The sequence below is a fragment of the Notechis scutatus genome, chromosome 1, assembly GCF_049901735.1.
Source record: "Notechis scutatus isolate UNSWTSFEM ecotype Mainland chromosome 1, rNotScu1.2, whole genome shotgun sequence".
Lineage (NCBI taxonomy): Eukaryota > Metazoa > Chordata > Lepidosauria > Squamata > Elapidae > Notechis > Notechis scutatus.
In genome coordinates this window covers 280,169,912-280,189,564 of record NC_142009.1, presented here as the reverse complement: position 1 = coordinate 280,189,564, position 19,653 = coordinate 280,169,912, and the positions used below count along the sequence as shown (strand labels likewise).

The window sequence follows — 19,653 nt, the reverse complement described above, 5'->3', positions numbered from 1 at the left end:
TCTTCTATTGTACTGTCTCCAGGTACTTTTTGATCTCTATTATTGACAATTGTTAAATTTGGGATCCCATATGGTTTGTCTGTTTGAATTCTAAAAACTCAGAGCCCTTTAGCATTAGCATTTTCTATTACTTTATCTATATTGTGGCCCTGCTAGTCCTTACTTGCAAGGAAATGGTATTTGTTGCAGATATTCTAATGCATTATTTTTGCTACTTTGATGAGAATGTGGATGTGTGTGCTCTGAGGAATATGAAAGTTGTGCCAGAGGTTCAATCATATTGGACAGGTCTCATAAGATGAATGTCTCTCTCATAAACAATATTGTGAGACATTTACAAAAATCATACCAGATTGGTCATCACCTAGGTCAACAAGGATCATGTCAGGTGTTCTGACCAAGACTTCCTGAGACATCAATAAACACATATAAAGTCCAAAACTCTTTTATTTTAGTTCAATGGCTGTGAATTATCGTCATTCACAGCCCGGAATGAGTCCTAACTGGTTATAATTAGTCTCAGGGATGTCTGCCAAAGTTCTTCATAAGACGTCTGATAAGAATGTACCTTATCTTACTTGAAGTGCTGCCAACAACTAAAGTCCCAATTAGTCTTTCCAAAACCAAACAGAACAAATTCACCACAGAGCTTTCAGAGTCCAAACTGATCAGAACGAACGACTTTGCTTCCTGCAAAGGTTTTCCTACCTTTGCACTTCCTTTATACCTTATGGGAGGGGCAATCACCTCCAAGCCTTACTCCCGAGTCGTCCCTTTTGTTTTAGCTGCTCTTGCTTTCTGGCAGCTCTGTGCACACCGTGCACTGGGAACAGGCTCTCCTTGTTCCTCTGCCTCGCTGCTGCCAGATTTTGGAGGCTCTGGAGTCAGCACATAATTCCCAGATGGTCCTGGCCCCATCTCTGTATTGGATGCAGGACCCTTGTCTGAGTCCTCCCCAGACTCCCGGACTGATCCCTATTCTTCCCCACTGTCTGATTCTGCTGCCATCTGCACAGGCTGCTGGCAAACCACAACACTAGGTTTTGGAGCTCCTGGACATGTGGTAACAAATGGGCTTCAGGACTCAGGATTGTTTGCTGAACAACTAGGGCCAGCAGCTGCAGGATTGCTGGAAGAAAAGTTATTTACTTATTGCAACTATACAAAGATTGAAAACAAAATAATGAAAGCAAGATAGTATCATAGTAATAGGGACCATAGGTGCAATCTCAAAACACCTGGAACATCACTTGAACAGCACTATAATTCTTTCTTACCTTCCTTCTCTTCATTTCCTTCCTTCCTTCACTATCTATCTAGCTATCAATCTATCTACCTACGTATCATCAGAAACAGAATCACTATCAGTCAATTAGAAGAGGCAACTACTTGGAACAGCTTACAATCCATAAACAACAGCATTTGCCTGTTCTTAGCAAGGTCTCAATAGCTGGATAAAAAAGCCAAATCTATTCTAAACATTCTAGCTAACTGCGTGACCAACCGTAATATTAAGCCTCCAAAGAGAATCTGTTCATCTTGTACGACCTTGGAGAGACCTTGCCAAGGATCTCATCCCTAAAGAAATTCTATCTACAGGAACCTGTAATAGGGGCTTCTCAGTGGTCATACCCTTCAATATACTTTTTCTCTTGTGTCTTGATTTTATTATTTGATTTTTTAGAAAATAGACACATATATAAATAAAATTTTTGAATAAATCTTAAAAGCTATATGGTCTATTGGATTCTTCACCGGACTTTCTGTAGGCATTAACTTATGAATACATTATTTTAAGTCTTTCTTTTTCAATATAAAAAGTCTGAAAGTTTTCATAAAGAAAATATCTTGAAATTTTAATACATGTCCCTGGCAACTGAAGTAGAACAATTGTGTAGCATAATTTCTTAACAATATAATTTTAGCATTCCTTTGTTCTTATTATAATACACAGCTCACTCATCTTTCCACATCAGTTGAAAGGAAAGAATTCTTGACTCTTTGATGAAGAGGGAATTAAATTAAAAACACTTTGAATAGAGATTTCAGAATAGGTTGAGATCACCAACAGAGAACTTAATTCAGAACTGATACCACAATAACAGAATTAAAAGAAGGCAGAAAATCTTTAGCAATTATCTGCTAAACATGCATAGTTTTGTAGAATAAAAATGTATTCTTCCAAGAAACTTCCAAGTACAGGTAGTACTTGACTTAAACCATTCATTTAATGACTGTTTGAAGTTACAACAGCATTGAAAAAAGTGACTTATGACTGGTTTTTACATTTACGACCATTACCGCATTTCCATGGTCACAAGATCAACATTTGGGTGCTTGGTAACTGGCATGTATGACAGTTGCACTGCTCTGGGTCATGTGATTGCCATTTGTAACCTTCTCACCGACTTTTGACAAGGAAAGACAAAGGGGGAAGCCACATTTGCTTAATGATCACATAATTCACTTAACAACTGCAATGATTCACTTAAGAACTGTAGCAAAACAACTTTGTAAAATAAAGCAACTGTCTCGCTCAGCAGCATACATTTTGGGCTCAATTGTAGTTGTAAGTCAAGGACTACTTGTAACAATCTACACATATAAAGATATATAAAAATAAAATACAATTTATATTGTGAAATATGATGTAACATAACAACCAAGATTGTGTACTGTTGGTGACAGAAGAAACTTTTAGTGTCTCAGACAAGAGCTCCCCCTTCTGTTCTATATCTCATTTTACAATATTGTAAACAGAAATGATCTAATAATGCTGCTACTGATGCAGCAATTTTAGATTACTGAAAAAATTGAAATCAATCTTTCCTTCTTTCTCCACAGAATTGGTTTACCCAAAAATCTTTGCATTCATTCTAATTTTATTTATTCTTTAAGGACAAGTTGCCTAGGGAAGGCTACTTGAACATATTTTTATTTATTGTATGGCTTGGCTGCCAACAGTTGCTACTTCATTTTGTTCACTATTCAGAGTACACCACAAGGAGATGAACTAGTTTTACCACAATTTATTAATAATCATAATACTTCTATACTATTGGCATATGGAATAAAATGTAAAGTGTTGAATCTCGGCCTTTGATTGCAAATCCCATTGAATTAGTGGAATTGCAAAATGATTAGCAGGACAATCAACATTTTGCTTTGCAAAGCAAAACAAATACTTCTTGAATTACCTTGTTCCTTATGACCAAGACTAAAGGAAGTAATTTAGTTTGTCTTCCTAAGAATGCTAAGTCTTATCCCACAAAAGATACTCTATAAGCTTACCATATTACGCATAATCAGCCTCCCTAGTTTGCACACCAAGCTTTGCTGTATTGTGTGACCCCATCCTTATGGGGCTTATCTAACAAACCATAGTTTCTCGTTCAGTTTCATTAGATGAAATAGTACAGATCTTAAAAGTTTTTATGTTGCTCATAAAACTCAGGTAGGCAGTTGCTATGGAGTTGGAAAGAGCTCAGTCGTCGAATTTTAGAAACACCGAATAGCATAAGCGCAAGGGGGCGTGCATAAGCGCACCAACGTGCCTACCGTCCCTGTCCTATTGTTTCTCTTATTCTTTTATTTTTCTTATATGTACCCATTTCATGTATTCACAACTATGTATACACTTATACTTATTATCTTGTAAACAATTGGCAAATCAAATCAAATAAATAAATCAAATAAATAAATCAAATAAATAAATAAATAAATAAATAAACAAACTTTGCAAAGCCTCGCCTCCCAATATATGAATTCCAAGTACTGCACTTCGGACAAAGCAAAATTAGCTTGAACCTATTAAAACTTTTTTTTTTTTTTACTATTGCTAAATCTGTCCATCAGAAGTAAATAAATAAATAAATAAATAAATAAATAAATAAGTACTAGAATCGAAACTCAAACCTTTCAAAATCACGAATAGTTAGTTATTCTTCAGTTTAGTGTCTCTACGTTTTATTTTTAAATGCGAGGACCTTTAGGTGCCTATAGCTATCGCCTGAATGTTTTGCTTATTTTATTATTTCTCTTACATGATTCCTAAATCGCCTAATCACACGGACTCGGGGAAAAAACCGCGAAGACTCCACAGCTAACTCTGTCGTTACGACCACCTCTTCTATCTTTCTCACGAGATGACGGGCTTTCGACGAGACTCACCTTTTTATCCCTCTGGCCGTTGAAGGCGCCAAGGGGGTCCTGAGAGTTCGAAGACAGAAGCGGTCCAATCAGATAGCAGGGCTGGTCAGGCGCTCTGTTTGAGTGGCTAATTGACGGCCTGTGCCCAGAGGACAGGAGGCTTGGGGAGATGACGGTCGAACGGTGAAGAGGGCAGCAGTGGTTCGGAAGGGCGGCTATGGATGGGTCCGGAAAAAGGCTGGCCCAGCTGGCCGTGCAGCAGCACCTCCGAGCCGCCTACGGGATCAAGCTGAAGAATCGCACGGGGAAGAGGAAAGCGTCCAGGTCGACGCCCGCGGGAGGGGTGAGTCAGAAGGGACCGAGGGGGACGCTCCGCCATCAGGCGCCCTTGCAGACTCTCGTGAAGGCGCTGGCGAAGCAGTGGGGGTTGCGGTGGCCAGAGGCGTCCGGGTCTGTTGGAAGCGAGGCAGCTGCCCTTCTTGCAGCCGGCTTGAGGCTTCCCTTTCGCTCGAAGGTGCTTCTTGAGTTGTTCCCGAGGACCCAGACAAAAGGGCGGCGTTGAGAAAATGGGCTTTGTAAATACAGGTAGTCCTCAACTTCCGACCACAATTGAACCCAAAATGTAGGTTTCTAAAGGAGAAATTAGGGGAGTTTTGTCCCATTTGATGACTTTTCTTGCCATATTTGTTAAGTGAATCACTGCGGTTGTTAAATTAATTGTTAAGTGAAACCTCATTGACTTTGCTTGACAGAAGGAAGCAAATGGTGATCACATGGACCCCTCAGGACACTGCAATTGTCATAAATGTGAATCAGTTGTCAAGCATCCAATGTAAAGCAAGTGGCCAATGATTACAAGTGTGAAAAATGGTCATAAATCACTTTTTTCAGTGCCATTGAATGGTCTCGAAGTGAACTGTTGTAAGTCGAGGAATACCTGTACAGCTTTGGGTGGGAATACAATAGCTATCTGCAAACAATAGTCATTTGCTCTCATGAATCTGTGTTATCAAACAAGGCCTGCTATTGCAGTGAGGTAGACCTGAGGGTAGGACAAGAAATAATGGGTGGAAAAGTATTAAAGAGAGATTCTAGAACTGAGGAGAAATTTCCTGAAAGTGAGAACAATTAATCTTCCAGAAGTTGTGGTTGCTTCATTGCAGGTTTTCAAGAAGTGACTGGACAGCTATTTATCCAGAATGGAATAGGGTCTTCTTGAGCAGGAGGTTGGACCTTCAAGGTTGACTTCCAACCCTATTCTGTGTTCTATGGATTAACCAATAAAAATAATGTGATTAATAATGCCACTTTGATTTTGAAAATGGGAATATGGAAATGTCTATGGAGATTCTCAGTCATTCAGGTCATGGTTGTCTCAAATGTGCTTTTTCAAGAAGGAACCAGAAAGTCCAGTTGCCTCTTAGAAAGCACCTTTGGGAAAAGTCTGTTGGTCTGTGTTTCAGTATAATTAATGGCAGTTACCTTCAAAGATTGGTTCTGATATTGATTTTTATCTCCTGAAACTATTTGATCTATTTAGAATACTTAAGATGCGGAAGTAAAAACTTCTTGTAGTTTTCCTTGCTTGAGGAATCTTCCTCCAACTCACTGATTTCTATCAAAGCATTTTAGTAAGGCTACCTGTGAAGGGATACAGCATGAGATTGTAGGTTGCAATGATTTAGGATTTAACATGCATAAAAACCAAGTAATGACTTTATTATTTATTTGATTTATTTGCCACCTATCTCATTTCAAATTTACTTCTGGCAGCTTGCATCATTAAAAGCATTATAACCATAAAAGATAAACATTTCTGAAAGGATAAAAATAGTCTTCCAAAGATACTTATCTATATGTTAATGGATCAAAATAAAAAATCTTGATTTAATTAGAAATGTACTTTGCTAGGTCCTCCCTCCAAATAAACATAACTGAATTGATCCTCTGTAACTTTTAAATTCTAGATAACAAAGTTATCTTTTTGGTAGGTTCTTAAAATAGGGGAAATTTAAAAGATATATTAAAAGATGGATACATTAATACCTTACGATTTTAGTAGTAGAGAAAGAAATTGATTGTTTCATCTCCTTGTGATAAAGATACAATGCCTGTATTGTATCTTAGATCTATAAGGGAAAGCAAGCAAACATGTGGTTACTTATTTTTGCATGAGTAAGCAAGTATACCTATGCTTCAAAAGAGCCCAATGTGATTAGTTAAATGCTATCTATAGTTTATTCTTCTGGTTAACATACCATTGGGTAATTTCAGCTGATGAAGTAAGCTGTTATCCGAAACCTGTATCACATAAGATAGTATTCAAGAAGCTACTGCTATAATACAAATTATACAGACTTTCATAGGAAGTTTTTAGAAGGTTGTCTCTTTTTCATTTTAGGTATTTTATATATGCTAATAAGGTGAATTGGAGTGTTTGAAATGGAAATTATTAAATTATTAACTTTGGAAAGATTGTCTAGCGACTAATCTAGAATAAGGGACTTGCAAACTACAACTTATTTTTGTTTGCTAATATATCTACATTTAAAAAGAGGTAAATGGATTTATACCAGAAGCCTCTTTAGATTTTAGTTCCTTATTTTGTTGGTGAAACATATTTTTCTACATTATTAAATGATATGTTCAATTTTTTCAGGGAAAAGTATTTGGAATACCTCTTCATGAATTACCTCAAGTTGTATGTGAATACGGAAATCTACCTTGGTAAGTTACAATTTGACTATAACTAGAGTCTTCACAAATATAGCAAATTTATGTTAGGTAATATTTAAATTAGGTTTAGGTTTTGGCAAAAATATAATGGTCAATAATCAGCTCTGTAATGCACTAAGCAGGAGGCATAATGACTTCTTGTCTTAATGGAGTGACAGTTTGTTTCTAGCATTACAGTGCAATAATGGAGAGGATGAGAAAGAACAGTAGATATTCAGGGTAAAAGTAACTATGTATGTATGTATGTATGTATGTATATATATGCAAAGCTGCTTGTGACAGAATAAAGGAAGCTGTACTACATCCAGAATTAAATGGGGAATATTTTATATATCTCATCCTATTAACTGTAATATTTACCAATCTGAATATAGGCAAATTAAGACCAGGATTGCAAATGCTAAATTCAAGTGTTCTCTCTCTCCCTCTTCCTCCCTCCCTCCCCCTCCCCTCTCTCTCTCATCAGCTTTTTAGTTGAGGCTTGTCAATACTTGGAAGAACATATTCAGATAGAGGGACTCTTCAGAAAATCTGGATCAGTTGTTCGCTTAAAAACTTTAAAGGTACAGCATTTCCCCATTCTGCTTTATTTTAACATAAATGTGTTGACACTGATGTGCTTAATGTTGCTCATGCTCTTTCCCAAAATGTATACCAAAAATAAAATATGTTGTCTATGTGTAGATAACTTGAATTACTCAGTAGATTTGAACTTATTTCTAGTTCTCCATTGCCATTTCTCAAAATATGCTATTTTCTCCATTGACAATATTTATTTTCTTACCGTTCTTAGAATAAACTGGATAAAGGTGAAAAATGCCTATCCAGTGCACTACCCTGTGATGTTGCGGGACTTCTGAAGCAGTTCTTCAGAGAGTTGCCTGAGCCAATCCTTCCATATAAACTGCAAGAAGCTCTTATTAAGGCCCAGAAGTTAGACAGCGAGGAGCGGAATTCTGCTACACTGCTCATCTCCTGCCTTGTAAATGAGGGAATAATTGAAACTCTCAGATATTTCTTCCAGTTTCTCAAAAAAGTGTCTCTAAGGTAAGCTGAAGATTTTGGCTTCAATTTGCCCTCTGTTATATGCCTGCAGTGGAACTGTAGAAGTTATGATGCTTTTTTGATGCTCTAAACCAGGGGTGTCCAACCTTGGCAACTTTAAGACTTGTGGACTTCAACTCCCAGAGTTCCTCAGCCAGCAAAGCTGGCTGAGGAACTCTGGGAGTTGAAGTCCACAAGTCTTAAAGTTGCCAAGGTTGGACACCCCTGCTCTAAACTAATCAGAGTTGTATTAGATATATATGTATTTTGACATTTATTTTTAGTAAGCATTTTTTTTTCTAAAATAACATATTGATAATATATCACAGTTTAACTATTTCTAGGCAAATAAAAGAAACTTTAAGAAAAATATTCCTTTTTCTTTTGGAACATGTAGTTAGGAAGCACAAATGACTAAGACATGCTCTGATTATGATGATATTTCATTCTAAGACTTCTCATTGAAATAATTTAAACTTTGAGATTAGTTCTAAGATGTATGTACCGTGTTTCTCATATAATAAGGCCGGGTCTTATTTTTTTTTTTTTTTGAGCCCTGAAAAAATGGCTAGGCTGTCTTTTCGGGGGTGACTTAATTTCCCCCTTGCATCTTCGGGCAGGCGGCGGTGGTTGGGGGGGGAGGGGGGGAATGGGGGGCCTCTTAGGAAAGGGGTGAGGTCAGAAGTTAAGGAAAGTTTGGGGTTGGGAAGAGAACAGAGTGGAGTCAGCGACCACCTTTGCTGAAGTCGTTTCCGCAATCAAGTTTGGCGCGGTCTGAGTTTGTATCTGTTGGATGTTGATCTCAGCATTGGAATGGGGCATTTTTATCCATGCTAAGTCGGACCAAGGCGGTATCAGGGTTCTTTTTTATAACGGTAGAAGCAGTAAATACTTCTGGCTTTCTCAATGTATATATCATACGTGATTAGGATTCCGGGTGAACGGTTGGTTAGCAAAGTTGTAAGCTCTGGTTAGGTAGTATGTTGCTCGGCATTGGTGGGGCACTAGCAAGCCCGCTGCCATTTCCACCCATTTTCCATGTTTTAATATAGGCCTTAATTTGGGGGGAGGGGCTTAATTTCATTTCATGCCTATAAAACATGCTGGGACTTCCTATTGGGGGAGGCCGTATTGTTGGAGAAACAGGGTAGCTCCCCCAAGAGTTGCAAACTCTATCTAGGTCTTTGATAGACTTTCATGTTTTAGGGTTTTTGTTTTGCTTTGTTTTGTTTTTTGGTGAGGGGTGTATCTGCACACGATAGCAGCAAGCTTGGGAAAGCAATCTTGTATCAAGTTTATAGTAGAAATACTAGAACCAAAGTTGCATTAACTAGTTTGTAATTAAGAACTCTTCAGTATCAGTGCTGATTTAGCATTTTGAACAATGAATATTCAATAGTATTACTGGTATATTTAAACAAATATGAAATTTAATGCTATTCTGTTTTTTTCCATTGCATAGATCTGCTGAGAACAAGATGGATAGTTGTAATCTAGCAGTAATTTTTGCTCCAAATCTCTTGCAATTAAGTGAAATTGAAAAAATATCTGTACACACAGAGAAGAAACTACGCTTGCAGGCTGGAATTCTGCAGACATTGATTGATCATGCAGAAGACATAGGTAAGGTGATGATGATTCAGTATTATGACATTAGAATATTGTTTAGTTTTGGGTTTTTTGTTATTGTTTTGAGGAACATAATTATACCTTTTTCAGGACAAATACCAAAGTTTATCCTGGAAAAAATACCATCCATGCTTGGCATTGATGATTCTGCCTCTACACCTGTGCTCCATAATGAACAAGAAAGCGAAATTGAAACTCCCTCTGAACACTTGAGAAAGAGACGACAAAGCATAGGAGGTAATAAGTAAATTGCTTCTGCAATTTTTTTTAAACTCAAATTTTAAAAAATGCAAATGTTTATCAAGGACTAAATCAAAAAAAAGAAACTAAGCATTAAAATGTTGATTGCTTGATGTATCTTCAATTTCAGATATTGTTAGTGGAGCTCTGAATAAACTTAAATCTAACAGAACACCCTCCACTACTCCTCAGAGAGACCAATGTGGTAGGTATAGTGCATTTGCATGAAGCCCTTCATGTCAGCAAGGCTTGAACGTGTTGACAATATTACAGTACTGGAATAATATATGATAGATTACAATGTAAGCAAGTCAGTAGTACTTGTTTTTATCCTTACATATATTATTCCATTGAGCTGAGTTTTACACTCGTTACCTGCTTATTTTGCTGCATATTAAAGCTTGAGTGCCATTTTGTACTTTGCCACTATTACAGCTAAAAGGATATTTCAGCTGTTATTTCAGTTTGCATACATGTTCAAAAAGCATTTTACTTATTATAGTGCCAATGAGAAATCCTTCTTTTGTGTTGTATTGCATTCCCCCCCCAATTTTTCAGTTTCTCCTTTTCATTGCTCTTCACATTGCTAATTGCAGGATGAAGCAAATAACTTCTATTTGCATTTGTGCTGTACATACTATTAATAATCTATATTTTATACATTTTCCCATATTAAATATTTGACTGCGCATATATATCTATATATATATTTCTTCACAGTCTTTTCATCAATGACTCCAGTGATGGTTACTCCAAATTTTAAGCGTAAATATCCTGCTGATTCCTGTCATCGCTTGTCTAGCAAGAAAAGGCGATCTATTGGACATAGCATGGGTCCTGAAATGCTACCAAATAGCCTTTTTAACATTAGTTTAACACCTGGATCAGGTAGAGTAAAAATATTCAACAATATTCTCTGTGTGCTCAAATTCCTGTCTCTGCACACTTCTTTATTAAAGACAACAATGCAGAAATACTCTGTACAAACAACACTACCATGACATTTTCTTTATTTCTTGCATTGCTTAATAGTATTTACATAGGGCTCAAAGCATTTTGCATGCCGTAAGAGTAATTTACAAATAAATGACAGTTCGGTGTAGTGTATCACTGAGTAAACATTTCACTGAACTATCTACATCTAAAAGCTCTGAAAAAGGATTTCATTGTTAGAAAAGAACAAAAGAATTCAAGTAATTTTGAAAGTCTTGAATTTTTGAAGACTAATTTGAATTCTTAACATGCTATTTTTGGCAGAAATTCTAAATGTATTTGAAGAAGTAATAAACAATTGAATTGACTATGAAGATAATCATAAATGACATATTCCATAATATACTACAACATTTTGGGACTGTTAGTAGGGTGTAAATAGATATCGTACTACCTTGGTGGTACAAAGGGAAGGGGGCTTAAATAGAACAGCTACATGCATTCTGAGCCATTGCCCAACTTTCTTTGCCACAGGAATGTATTGCAAGAATTTTTCAGGATTTTTTTCTCTGCAATCCCCAGCCACATCTTTTTAAACATGGTCTTTCTTTTATGAATACCATATTTGGTCCAGTTCTGTTTTTTTCAAGGATTTATCCTCCTAATGAATGTAGACATTCTTTCTTACATTCAGATAAGATGAAAATAATAAAAATGAAAAGTGCTATTAATATTTTTAATAAAATCTGTGGGGAGGTTATTTTTAGAATATTATACAATGAATAGATTTCTGGGCCAGATAATTTTTGGTTTGACTAAGCAGAATTTTCTTGTGTAAAGGGAAATAGACATAGGCATATGAAAGCAGACATTTTTATTTTAAAAATAGCTATTTAAAAAAATATTTTTAAAATATAAATTTGTAGTTTTGTTTCTATAATTTGTTACCAAGAAGTGGGGACCAATGAGACATTTTTATGCATAAAAATTCTATCCTTAAGTAGAATATTTTACAAATAAGTTGCTATTTTTGTAAATCCTATCGCTCCATTTGTAGATAGCCCTTTTGTGTCTCTGGATACATCTCAAACTTCATTATCTACCTCAGCTACTTGTGAGAAATCTCTCTCTACTATAAGAAGTCGAAGGAGCAAAAGGATTGCCAATAAAGTACAAAGGTATTTTTGTTAAAATAGGCACTTCCGACACAGAACCTGTATAATATATATTTCTTGTTGTATTTAAAGGTGCTAATATACTATATGAGCAGTATTAAGGTCAATTGAGTGAAATTTTATGGCCTTTGGGATTTTTTTTGAAAGCTACTTGATTTCTTGGTTCCCATGTTATTTTATTATATCTCATATATTCATTTTCCCTCTTTATATACATGTCCTTTATCCTTTATTATATTTATAAATAATATAAAATCCATAATAAAATAAACATATTTAGAAATATTTAGTTCTCTTCTCAGTTTTAGCATTTGTTCATGAATGGAAAGTTATATGACATAACCAGGAATTAATTAAAAGTTCATTGTTTATCATATGAAAAAGTAATATCAGTTCTATAGTTGACACTAATGTTCTATTATCTACTCAGGAATGGGTCTCCCACAACCTACTTTCAACAGATGTTCTTTTTCCCATTTTTGTTGCAATTTTTTATTTTATAACCACCTTATTCTTAAATAGTTACTTTCCTTGTAAATTAACTGATTTTAGAATATCAGTTTGATTTATTATTATCCTACCTACATACACAATACTTCTCCTATTTTCCCCACAGTAACAATCCTATAAGTGCATTGGATGGAAAGAGAAAAGCCTAAAGTCATCTAGCCAGCTTTCATGCCTAGTGGGATTAGAACTCACAATATCCTTGTTTCTAGGCCAGTACATTAACCGCTATACCAGACTGGTTCTCATCAGTAGTTTAGAACAGTATTCAGTCAACTTATCTCTTTCCTTTCAGAGTTGAATCTGGAAAAACAGGTTGTTTCTCGCCTAAAATCAGCCGGAAAGAAGTGGTACGCAGGTCATTACGATTAAAGTTCACTCTTGGAAGAAGCAACAGACAGGTACTATATACTATTTCCTTAATGGAAATAGTAACTTCTATAAACTCCATGCAACCAATATTCATAGATACATAGACACACAAAACAATTCATTATAGCTTGTTAGGATTGGAAGTAGAAGAGGAAAATAGGGCAGTTTGAACTGACCCTCGTAGAAGCTCATTTACATAATCTTAGACTAGTAACAGTCTTTTGCAGAATATTCTTGGTAGTTTATTATTTGTAATAAAGACTGAAGGGTAATTCAATCTGTTGTGTGGTATAGGATGTGTGATAAATAGTCTAAAAATCTGAAGAATTGCTTACTGACATTATCTCCATGAAGATGTTTGCTATTTTTCTAATATAAACTTACCTATTCTTAATTGGTATTTACCATTTATCAATTTACTGTTCTTCAGTCTTGCTTTCATTCTTCTTCCCTTGTTGTCCTTTTCTGAATGACCACTGCCTACTAGTCCATTCTCTCTTATGGTATGGCTTCCTGTTAGAAATCCTAGGTGCTCTATGTTTATGAGAATGTAGAAGAATAGAAGAAGCATCTGATTAAAATTGTATCAAAGTTTTTTTTTAATTTTAAGAATGCTACAATGGAGCATGAAGATAACCACAGAGCTGAAAACATTGGTCACCGACTTGCTGATTATCAAGATAAAGAAAATGGTTTGGGAACTATGAAGACTGCAGCATTGTTAAGCCCATGTGTTGGTAAGTCTATAATTTAAAAAATAAATACAATGAAACCTTGATATAGCAAACATTTTTCAGTAGCAATAATATTGTGCTGCACTACATTATGGAGTGAGGGTTGAGGATAAAATATATTTAAATGTTTATTGCATTTTACATTCTATTTCTATTGCAACCAAGTACTTTCCAGATTCTTGGACTTCAGCAACATAACTGATGCAGGGAGTTTTAGGGCTGTAACTCATTCCTGTCTATTCTTGATCTAAAGTGTATTGTTTTATAAGTTCTACTTGGTTGAAAGACAGGATAAAGATCCATATCAGAAAAGATCATGCAGACCTTTAAGGTTAATCATGCCTGCTACATGTCAACCTTCCAACTATTGATTGGGTAGTATCTCATAAGGTTAACATACATTTCTACAGTATGATGACCACCATGCTTCTTTTTATCTTTGCTGCCAGTTTTCTGCAGTGTTTGGCTATCTTGGCTCTTTGAATGTAAGAAAGACAGTCACTATTAGAACTGAGGTCTGTCATTAGTTTATCCATAAGGCTAAGATAGGCTGAATCAATCTCAGCCCAGATGTATCTGGTTTTTCAAACATTTGTATTCATAGTTCTACTGTGTTTCCATACTGGCAGCAATAGCATGTTATTGGTGTTCTGTTCCTTTTCCAAATGAGACTAATGCATTTACAATTGGACATCAGTACGGATTTGTACTTCAGAATACAAGTGACTACTTCTGATCATGTATTGAGATATAAAGCAACCACAAATTATTTTCCTAGTATGTTCCTATTTGAATTCCATTTTAAATATACATTCTAAATATATAGAATGATTCTGTGGAGATTGCTTCATTTTCCAAATATTAGGATTTTTGCTCCTTCCTACATAATTCATATATGGCACTAGAATTAACAATGTGTCTCCAAGTTAAGAAGAGACCAGAATGGTATGACTATTTCATTTATATCTTCTTTTAAAGCTAGTCCACTAATCACTCTTTTTATGCTTAGTATCCCTATTGGGCCAGTGAAGTTATAACAAAGATATTACATGGGACTATGGTATAAAAGTAGAGTTCTGATATATGTTATCTGGAATTACAGTATTAATGTTCATTCAATGTGTACAATTTTGATTTTGCTGATTTTTTTTAAAGTATCTATTTTTTAAGGTTTGAAAAACCTCAGCAAGTCCGAAGAAAATTTACAAATTCCGAGCCATCATACTGCAACCAACTATCGAATGTCTTGGATTGGTCCTGCAACCACAGACTCTCAGGAGACCAGAATTTCATTAATGGGATGTTCTGAAACAGAAATCTCTTCTTCTGAAACTGCTCCTGCCAATAGAAAGCCGTTAGTTATTCCTACTGAGCCCATGTTCACAAGTAGTGAGTGTGATAGCAGTAAACAAAAAACATCTTTTTGTGAGGATGAAAATAATTTAGCTGAACACATGCTACTGAGAATTAAGAAAGCGTTTTCTGAATCTGGAAGCAACCTTCATGATTTATATGAAACGGAGCCCTCAGCATCAAATTTACTAAAATTCAAGAACCCAGAACTAAAATTAAAGAACAATTCCTTTAAAACAAGACATAAGAAAGTAGATGTTAAGGGGGAACCTCAGTTTGCAAAATCAGTCACTAAATCGAATACCATTGATCAGGTCAACGCTATTAATGGACTCCTCTTCCAAAATAATAAGAGTGATCATCCAATCCATATTTTAAACCAAAGTGATGGATTAGAAGTAGACCAGTTGATTACATCTCATGTTATTCAATTAAATAATGTAAATAATGTGCAGAAAGAGATAGTGGAATCAAATAAGCAATATATCTGTGCAAAAAAGGAATCTAAATACTGCAATTCAAAGAAAGAAACCTCTTTCTCAGAAGGTGGAGATAAAAATGAAACCTATGACAAATCTAAATCTTCTCCTTCAGGAAAAGTGTCTGATCATATACATTGGTTCAACAAACTTTCATTGAATGAACCACATTCTGCAACAAGAAGTAAGCCGGTGCTTAAATTTCAACGTACCCCAGTCCGTCAATCTGTAAGGAGAATAAATTCCCTCTTGGAAACTCATTCAAGTAACTCGTCAGTTACTTGTAAAAAAGCTGGTGATGGCTGCACTTCTCTTGCTAAATCAGTGAGTTATGAAACTGCATTGTCTTCCTATGCAGTAAGTACAAACAATTCACTGACAAATTCACTACCTTCTAAACTGACATGCAAAGAAAAGCATGATCAGTTGGCTCTATTTCCCAAATCCTCTCTTCAATTGATACATTCATCAGAGCAAACCGTGAAAGAAACATTTAATAATTCCAAATTTGTCCTTGAGGACTTAACTAACTACAAAGCACCAAAAACTGTTGTGAAAACAAGCACACACTTAAATGCTTCAGTGGGTACACCTGATAAATATGTTCTCAGGAAAAGGACAGGAACAAAATCTCGGTATAGAGGATCACCAAAAAACCCAATCCGCACAGCAAAACTTCTTCCAATTGTCAAGCCTCTTGACTTATAGTGGTTTGATCCTAGGCATATTTCTTCTATCTAAGCTTGTAAATGTAGAACTGAAAGTGTTGAATCCAGAATTGGTTTCCTAAGGAAGAAGACCTTATTCACAGACAGATCTCACTGGCGGAAGCTGTTGGTGTCATTTTCCCTTCCCCTGAAGTCACTTATGCTTCCTCAGATCTGCACAGGAGTGAGGAATTTTCCAGAACAGTAAAGCAAATGCTGCTATGTTGTGCAGTGGGAAAAAGAACATTTTGGGTGGAACTCAAGTCAGACAATATTCCTGCTGGCAAAAAAACATTTATCTTTCTTTAAATTGTCTTAAGTATATTTCTTTTTGAACTTATTTGGGACTGAAACTTGAAGTTTTGTTGAGTGAATGAAGCTTGAATAAGTTCTGCTGAGTAGGATTAATTACGGGAGTCCTAATTTTGGTACTTGTTTTTATATATTACCAAATTTTATGGATGAGAACCTGGAAGGGCTTTTAACTAAACTTAACTCAGTGATAGACAGTTAAAGGAATGGTTTCTAGAAAACAAAAAGCTTAATACTACATTTGCAAAATACTTAATTTAGGGATTAAGTTTCAAAAATGTGCCATGCTTTTTTGTAATATTCGGTTATCTAAAACGGGTCCCCAACCACCGGTCCACGGACCGGGACCGGTCCGTGGAACAAATCCTACCAGGCCGCTGGTTTGCTGGGTGCCGCCATCTTGTTTTGATGAAAAAGTGCTTCCGGTGAGCTTTTCCGGGTAGAAAGCTCACCGGAAGCACTTTTTCATCAAAACAAGATGGCGGCGCCAGCGCTCCGTGAGCTTTTCCGGGTAGAAAGCTCACCGGAAGCACTTTTTCATCAAAACAAGATGGCGGCGCCCAGCTGATGCCGGTACCGGGCCGCGGCATAAAAAAGGTTGGGGACCACTGATTTAAAAGGCTTGTATTTTTAAATTTTATTTCTGGGAGTGGTAATTTAGGCCCTCTATGACAACAGCAACTGTACTTTATCCATACTTTGAACAGGTGCACTTTTTTGTAGACTCAAACAAATGGTGACTCACTGAAATGTTAGGTACATGTATCAAATCATCACATGTTCTACAATTGGAGTGGAGATGGATTGAGAATTCTAGCACAGCAAATGGAAGAATGTTCCAGAGCTGCTGAATGGATGTTATTGTTTTATGTTCCATACTGGGAGAGGGGGGCTATATGGTAGTGAAAGAACTTGCTAGTTCTTTTTTTTATGACTGTACTATAATATAGGATATTGTATAATTCATAAAGTGTTATGTGATTGAGATACATTGTTAAAGCCATACTGTTTAGATGCACAGCATTTTCATCAAGTTGCCTGATTGAAATGATTCATAATTGTTGTCTATTATATGTAAATTATTTAAATTTGAAATAGAGTTTTAGTATAGTTTGGGGAGAAGAATGCTAAAAACTCTTACCTCTGAAATAAAAAGCTTATTTTTTTTCTATAATGTATATGCCAAGTTGTAGCAACTTTGAAAGCACAACTATAATGATGTGGGAAAATACCCAAACAAAGCTGAATACCATACATGTAAGTACCCGCGAAAACTTAAGAAAACACACACACACACATCTTATGTACATACCACCTCCATGAAAAGCTGTTTACATCCGATTTATGTCTATGGAGATTCTCAGTCATCTAGGTCATGGTTGTCCCAAAAGTGCTTTTTCTTCTTATAAATAAATTTTATTAAATTTTACAGTTAAAATATACAAACAACACACACAGATTGGGAAAGGAAAGAAAAACAACAAAGAAAAAAGGGTAAATGATTAAAAACAATTACATCATCAACAGTTTGTGATTTATTTATCTCATTTTGTGCCATATTTGCAATTAATCTTTAGCACGAATATTTAATTACTACTATTGTCACTCCTCGTTTACAATGTATTATTATTATATGTCTATCTTTGGTCTATCCACTCATACCAACAGTTCCAACTCATAGAGTACTCTGATAGTTCTTTATTTTTTAGTGCTAGAGTTAGTTTATCCATTTCTGCATAGCTTGATATTTTCTAAATAATCATTTCCTCTGGTGGAGTATAGGGTTGTTTCCAGCATTGTGCGAAGGCCAAACCAAAGGTGCTTTTTCAAGAGGCAACTGGACTTCCTTGTTTTTCTTTGAAGACATTTTGCTTCTCATCCAAGAAGGATGAGGAGCCTTTCAGCAATTCCAAGACTCCACACCCATTTGCATTACTCAGGTGACCCTGAGGATACAGACAGATAAATCTCCAAAATGGCCTCAACTCTCTAAAAGAATGCAAATGACCATCTGTCTGCAAGAAATATAAATCCTACCATTCCCTACCATCCAGTCAGAGCTGAAGAAGCTTCTTGGATGACAAGCAAAATATCTTCAAAGAAAAATGATGCCTCTTGAAAAAACATCTTTGGGACAACCATGACCTAGATGACCGAATCTCCATAGACGACATATTTTACACTGATCAAGTGATCATTAACAAAACGGAATAGTTATGTTTCATGCACCATTGTAATCTACACTTTATCTCCTGCATTGTTGAATAAACTGCAAATTGTTGAATTCATGCAACATACTAAGCCAACAGTCTTGTCTTAGTTGATGTACAAATCATGTGGTAGGGATTTAAAAGCTTTAACTCTATCCAGAAAATACATTTGACTCTTGAAGCTCTGTGCTTAACTTTAGCAAACACATTAGTTATATGGAACAAAAATACTGGCTGGAATGTATAAAATTCTTTATTTTTGAACTGAAATACAATATAAAGTCAGATACTGAATGCAAACAATGTTTTTTCTTTCATATCTGAAAGAGGATCTATATTATTTTACCCTACTACAGCATTCTAGGGAGAATGAACATTTTCACTTCAGCATATAGTTAATTGGGAGTCTAATCTTAATAGCATCAAAGAGCTCATACTTTTGAATCCTATGTGTCTATTAGTTACCATAGCTAGCCCCCATGGCTAATGCTAAAACTTCTGGAAACTAAAGGCCACACTTCTTAAAGGCACCAAGATTGTAGAATGATACAGTACAACTGCAGCTACAATAAACAATGTGAGTGGGATTGAATGGATCCATGTTCATATCTCATTGGGTTAACATTCAGTCTAACATCTTATTCTTGTGGGGGGGAAAGGGGAGGCAAGACATCGCCAAGAGAGAAGAGCCACAGTAACATGAGACTGGAAAGGAAATTATATTTGCTCAGCTGTCCTCAAGTTATGATGGCAATTCTAGCATAACACATTTACACTATCAGTAGGAGAAGGTTGGCATTCGCTGACTTGAATTTTCACTTCTATAAATGAATTCATATGTATCTGGAAGGATCAGCTCCAGAGACATTAGCAAAAAAAGCAAACAGTCGGCTTGAGCATCCTTGCTTTTGAGGGCCTTCCCCGCAGCCTGGGTAATGGGAGGCGAAAAGGCCCAGCTGTCAGGGGTTGCGATCCACCTCCGGGAATCCTGGCAACCGTTCACGCACACGCCACGGACAGAAGAAAAAGCAGCGACGACGGGAGGCGGGATGAGAGAGCGGTGGATGGAAGCG

General features: G+C 36.1%; 1 protein-coding gene and 1 long non-coding RNA gene across 3 annotated transcripts in view; both read left to right on the top strand.

Moving 5' to 3' along the window:
• LOC148133404 (uncharacterized) overlaps positions 1-19,653 on the top strand; it is a 240,444-nt gene that overhangs the window by 87,006 nt on the left and 133,785 nt on the right. The window lies entirely within an intron of this gene.
• Positions 4,220-16,688, top strand: ARHGAP11A (Rho GTPase activating protein 11A). Of its 2 annotated transcripts, XM_026664556.2 has the most exons (12): positions 4,269-4,492; positions 6,809-6,876; positions 7,352-7,448; positions 7,679-7,932; positions 9,392-9,552; positions 9,649-9,795; positions 9,929-10,003; positions 10,519-10,686; positions 11,789-11,909; positions 12,709-12,814; positions 13,396-13,522; positions 14,690-16,688. In XM_026664556.2, exons 1-12 carry the CDS (start codon positions 4,367-4,369, stop codon positions 16,057-16,059), a joined length of 2,820 nt encoding a protein of 939 aa, XP_026520341.2. In that variant the 5' UTR covers positions 4,269-4,366; the 3' UTR covers positions 16,060-16,688. The 2 variants fall into 2 exon arrangements, with proteins under 2 accessions (XP_026520342.2, XP_026520341.2); XM_026664557.2 differs by lacking the exon at positions 9,929-10,003 and having other exon boundaries at positions 4,220-4,492.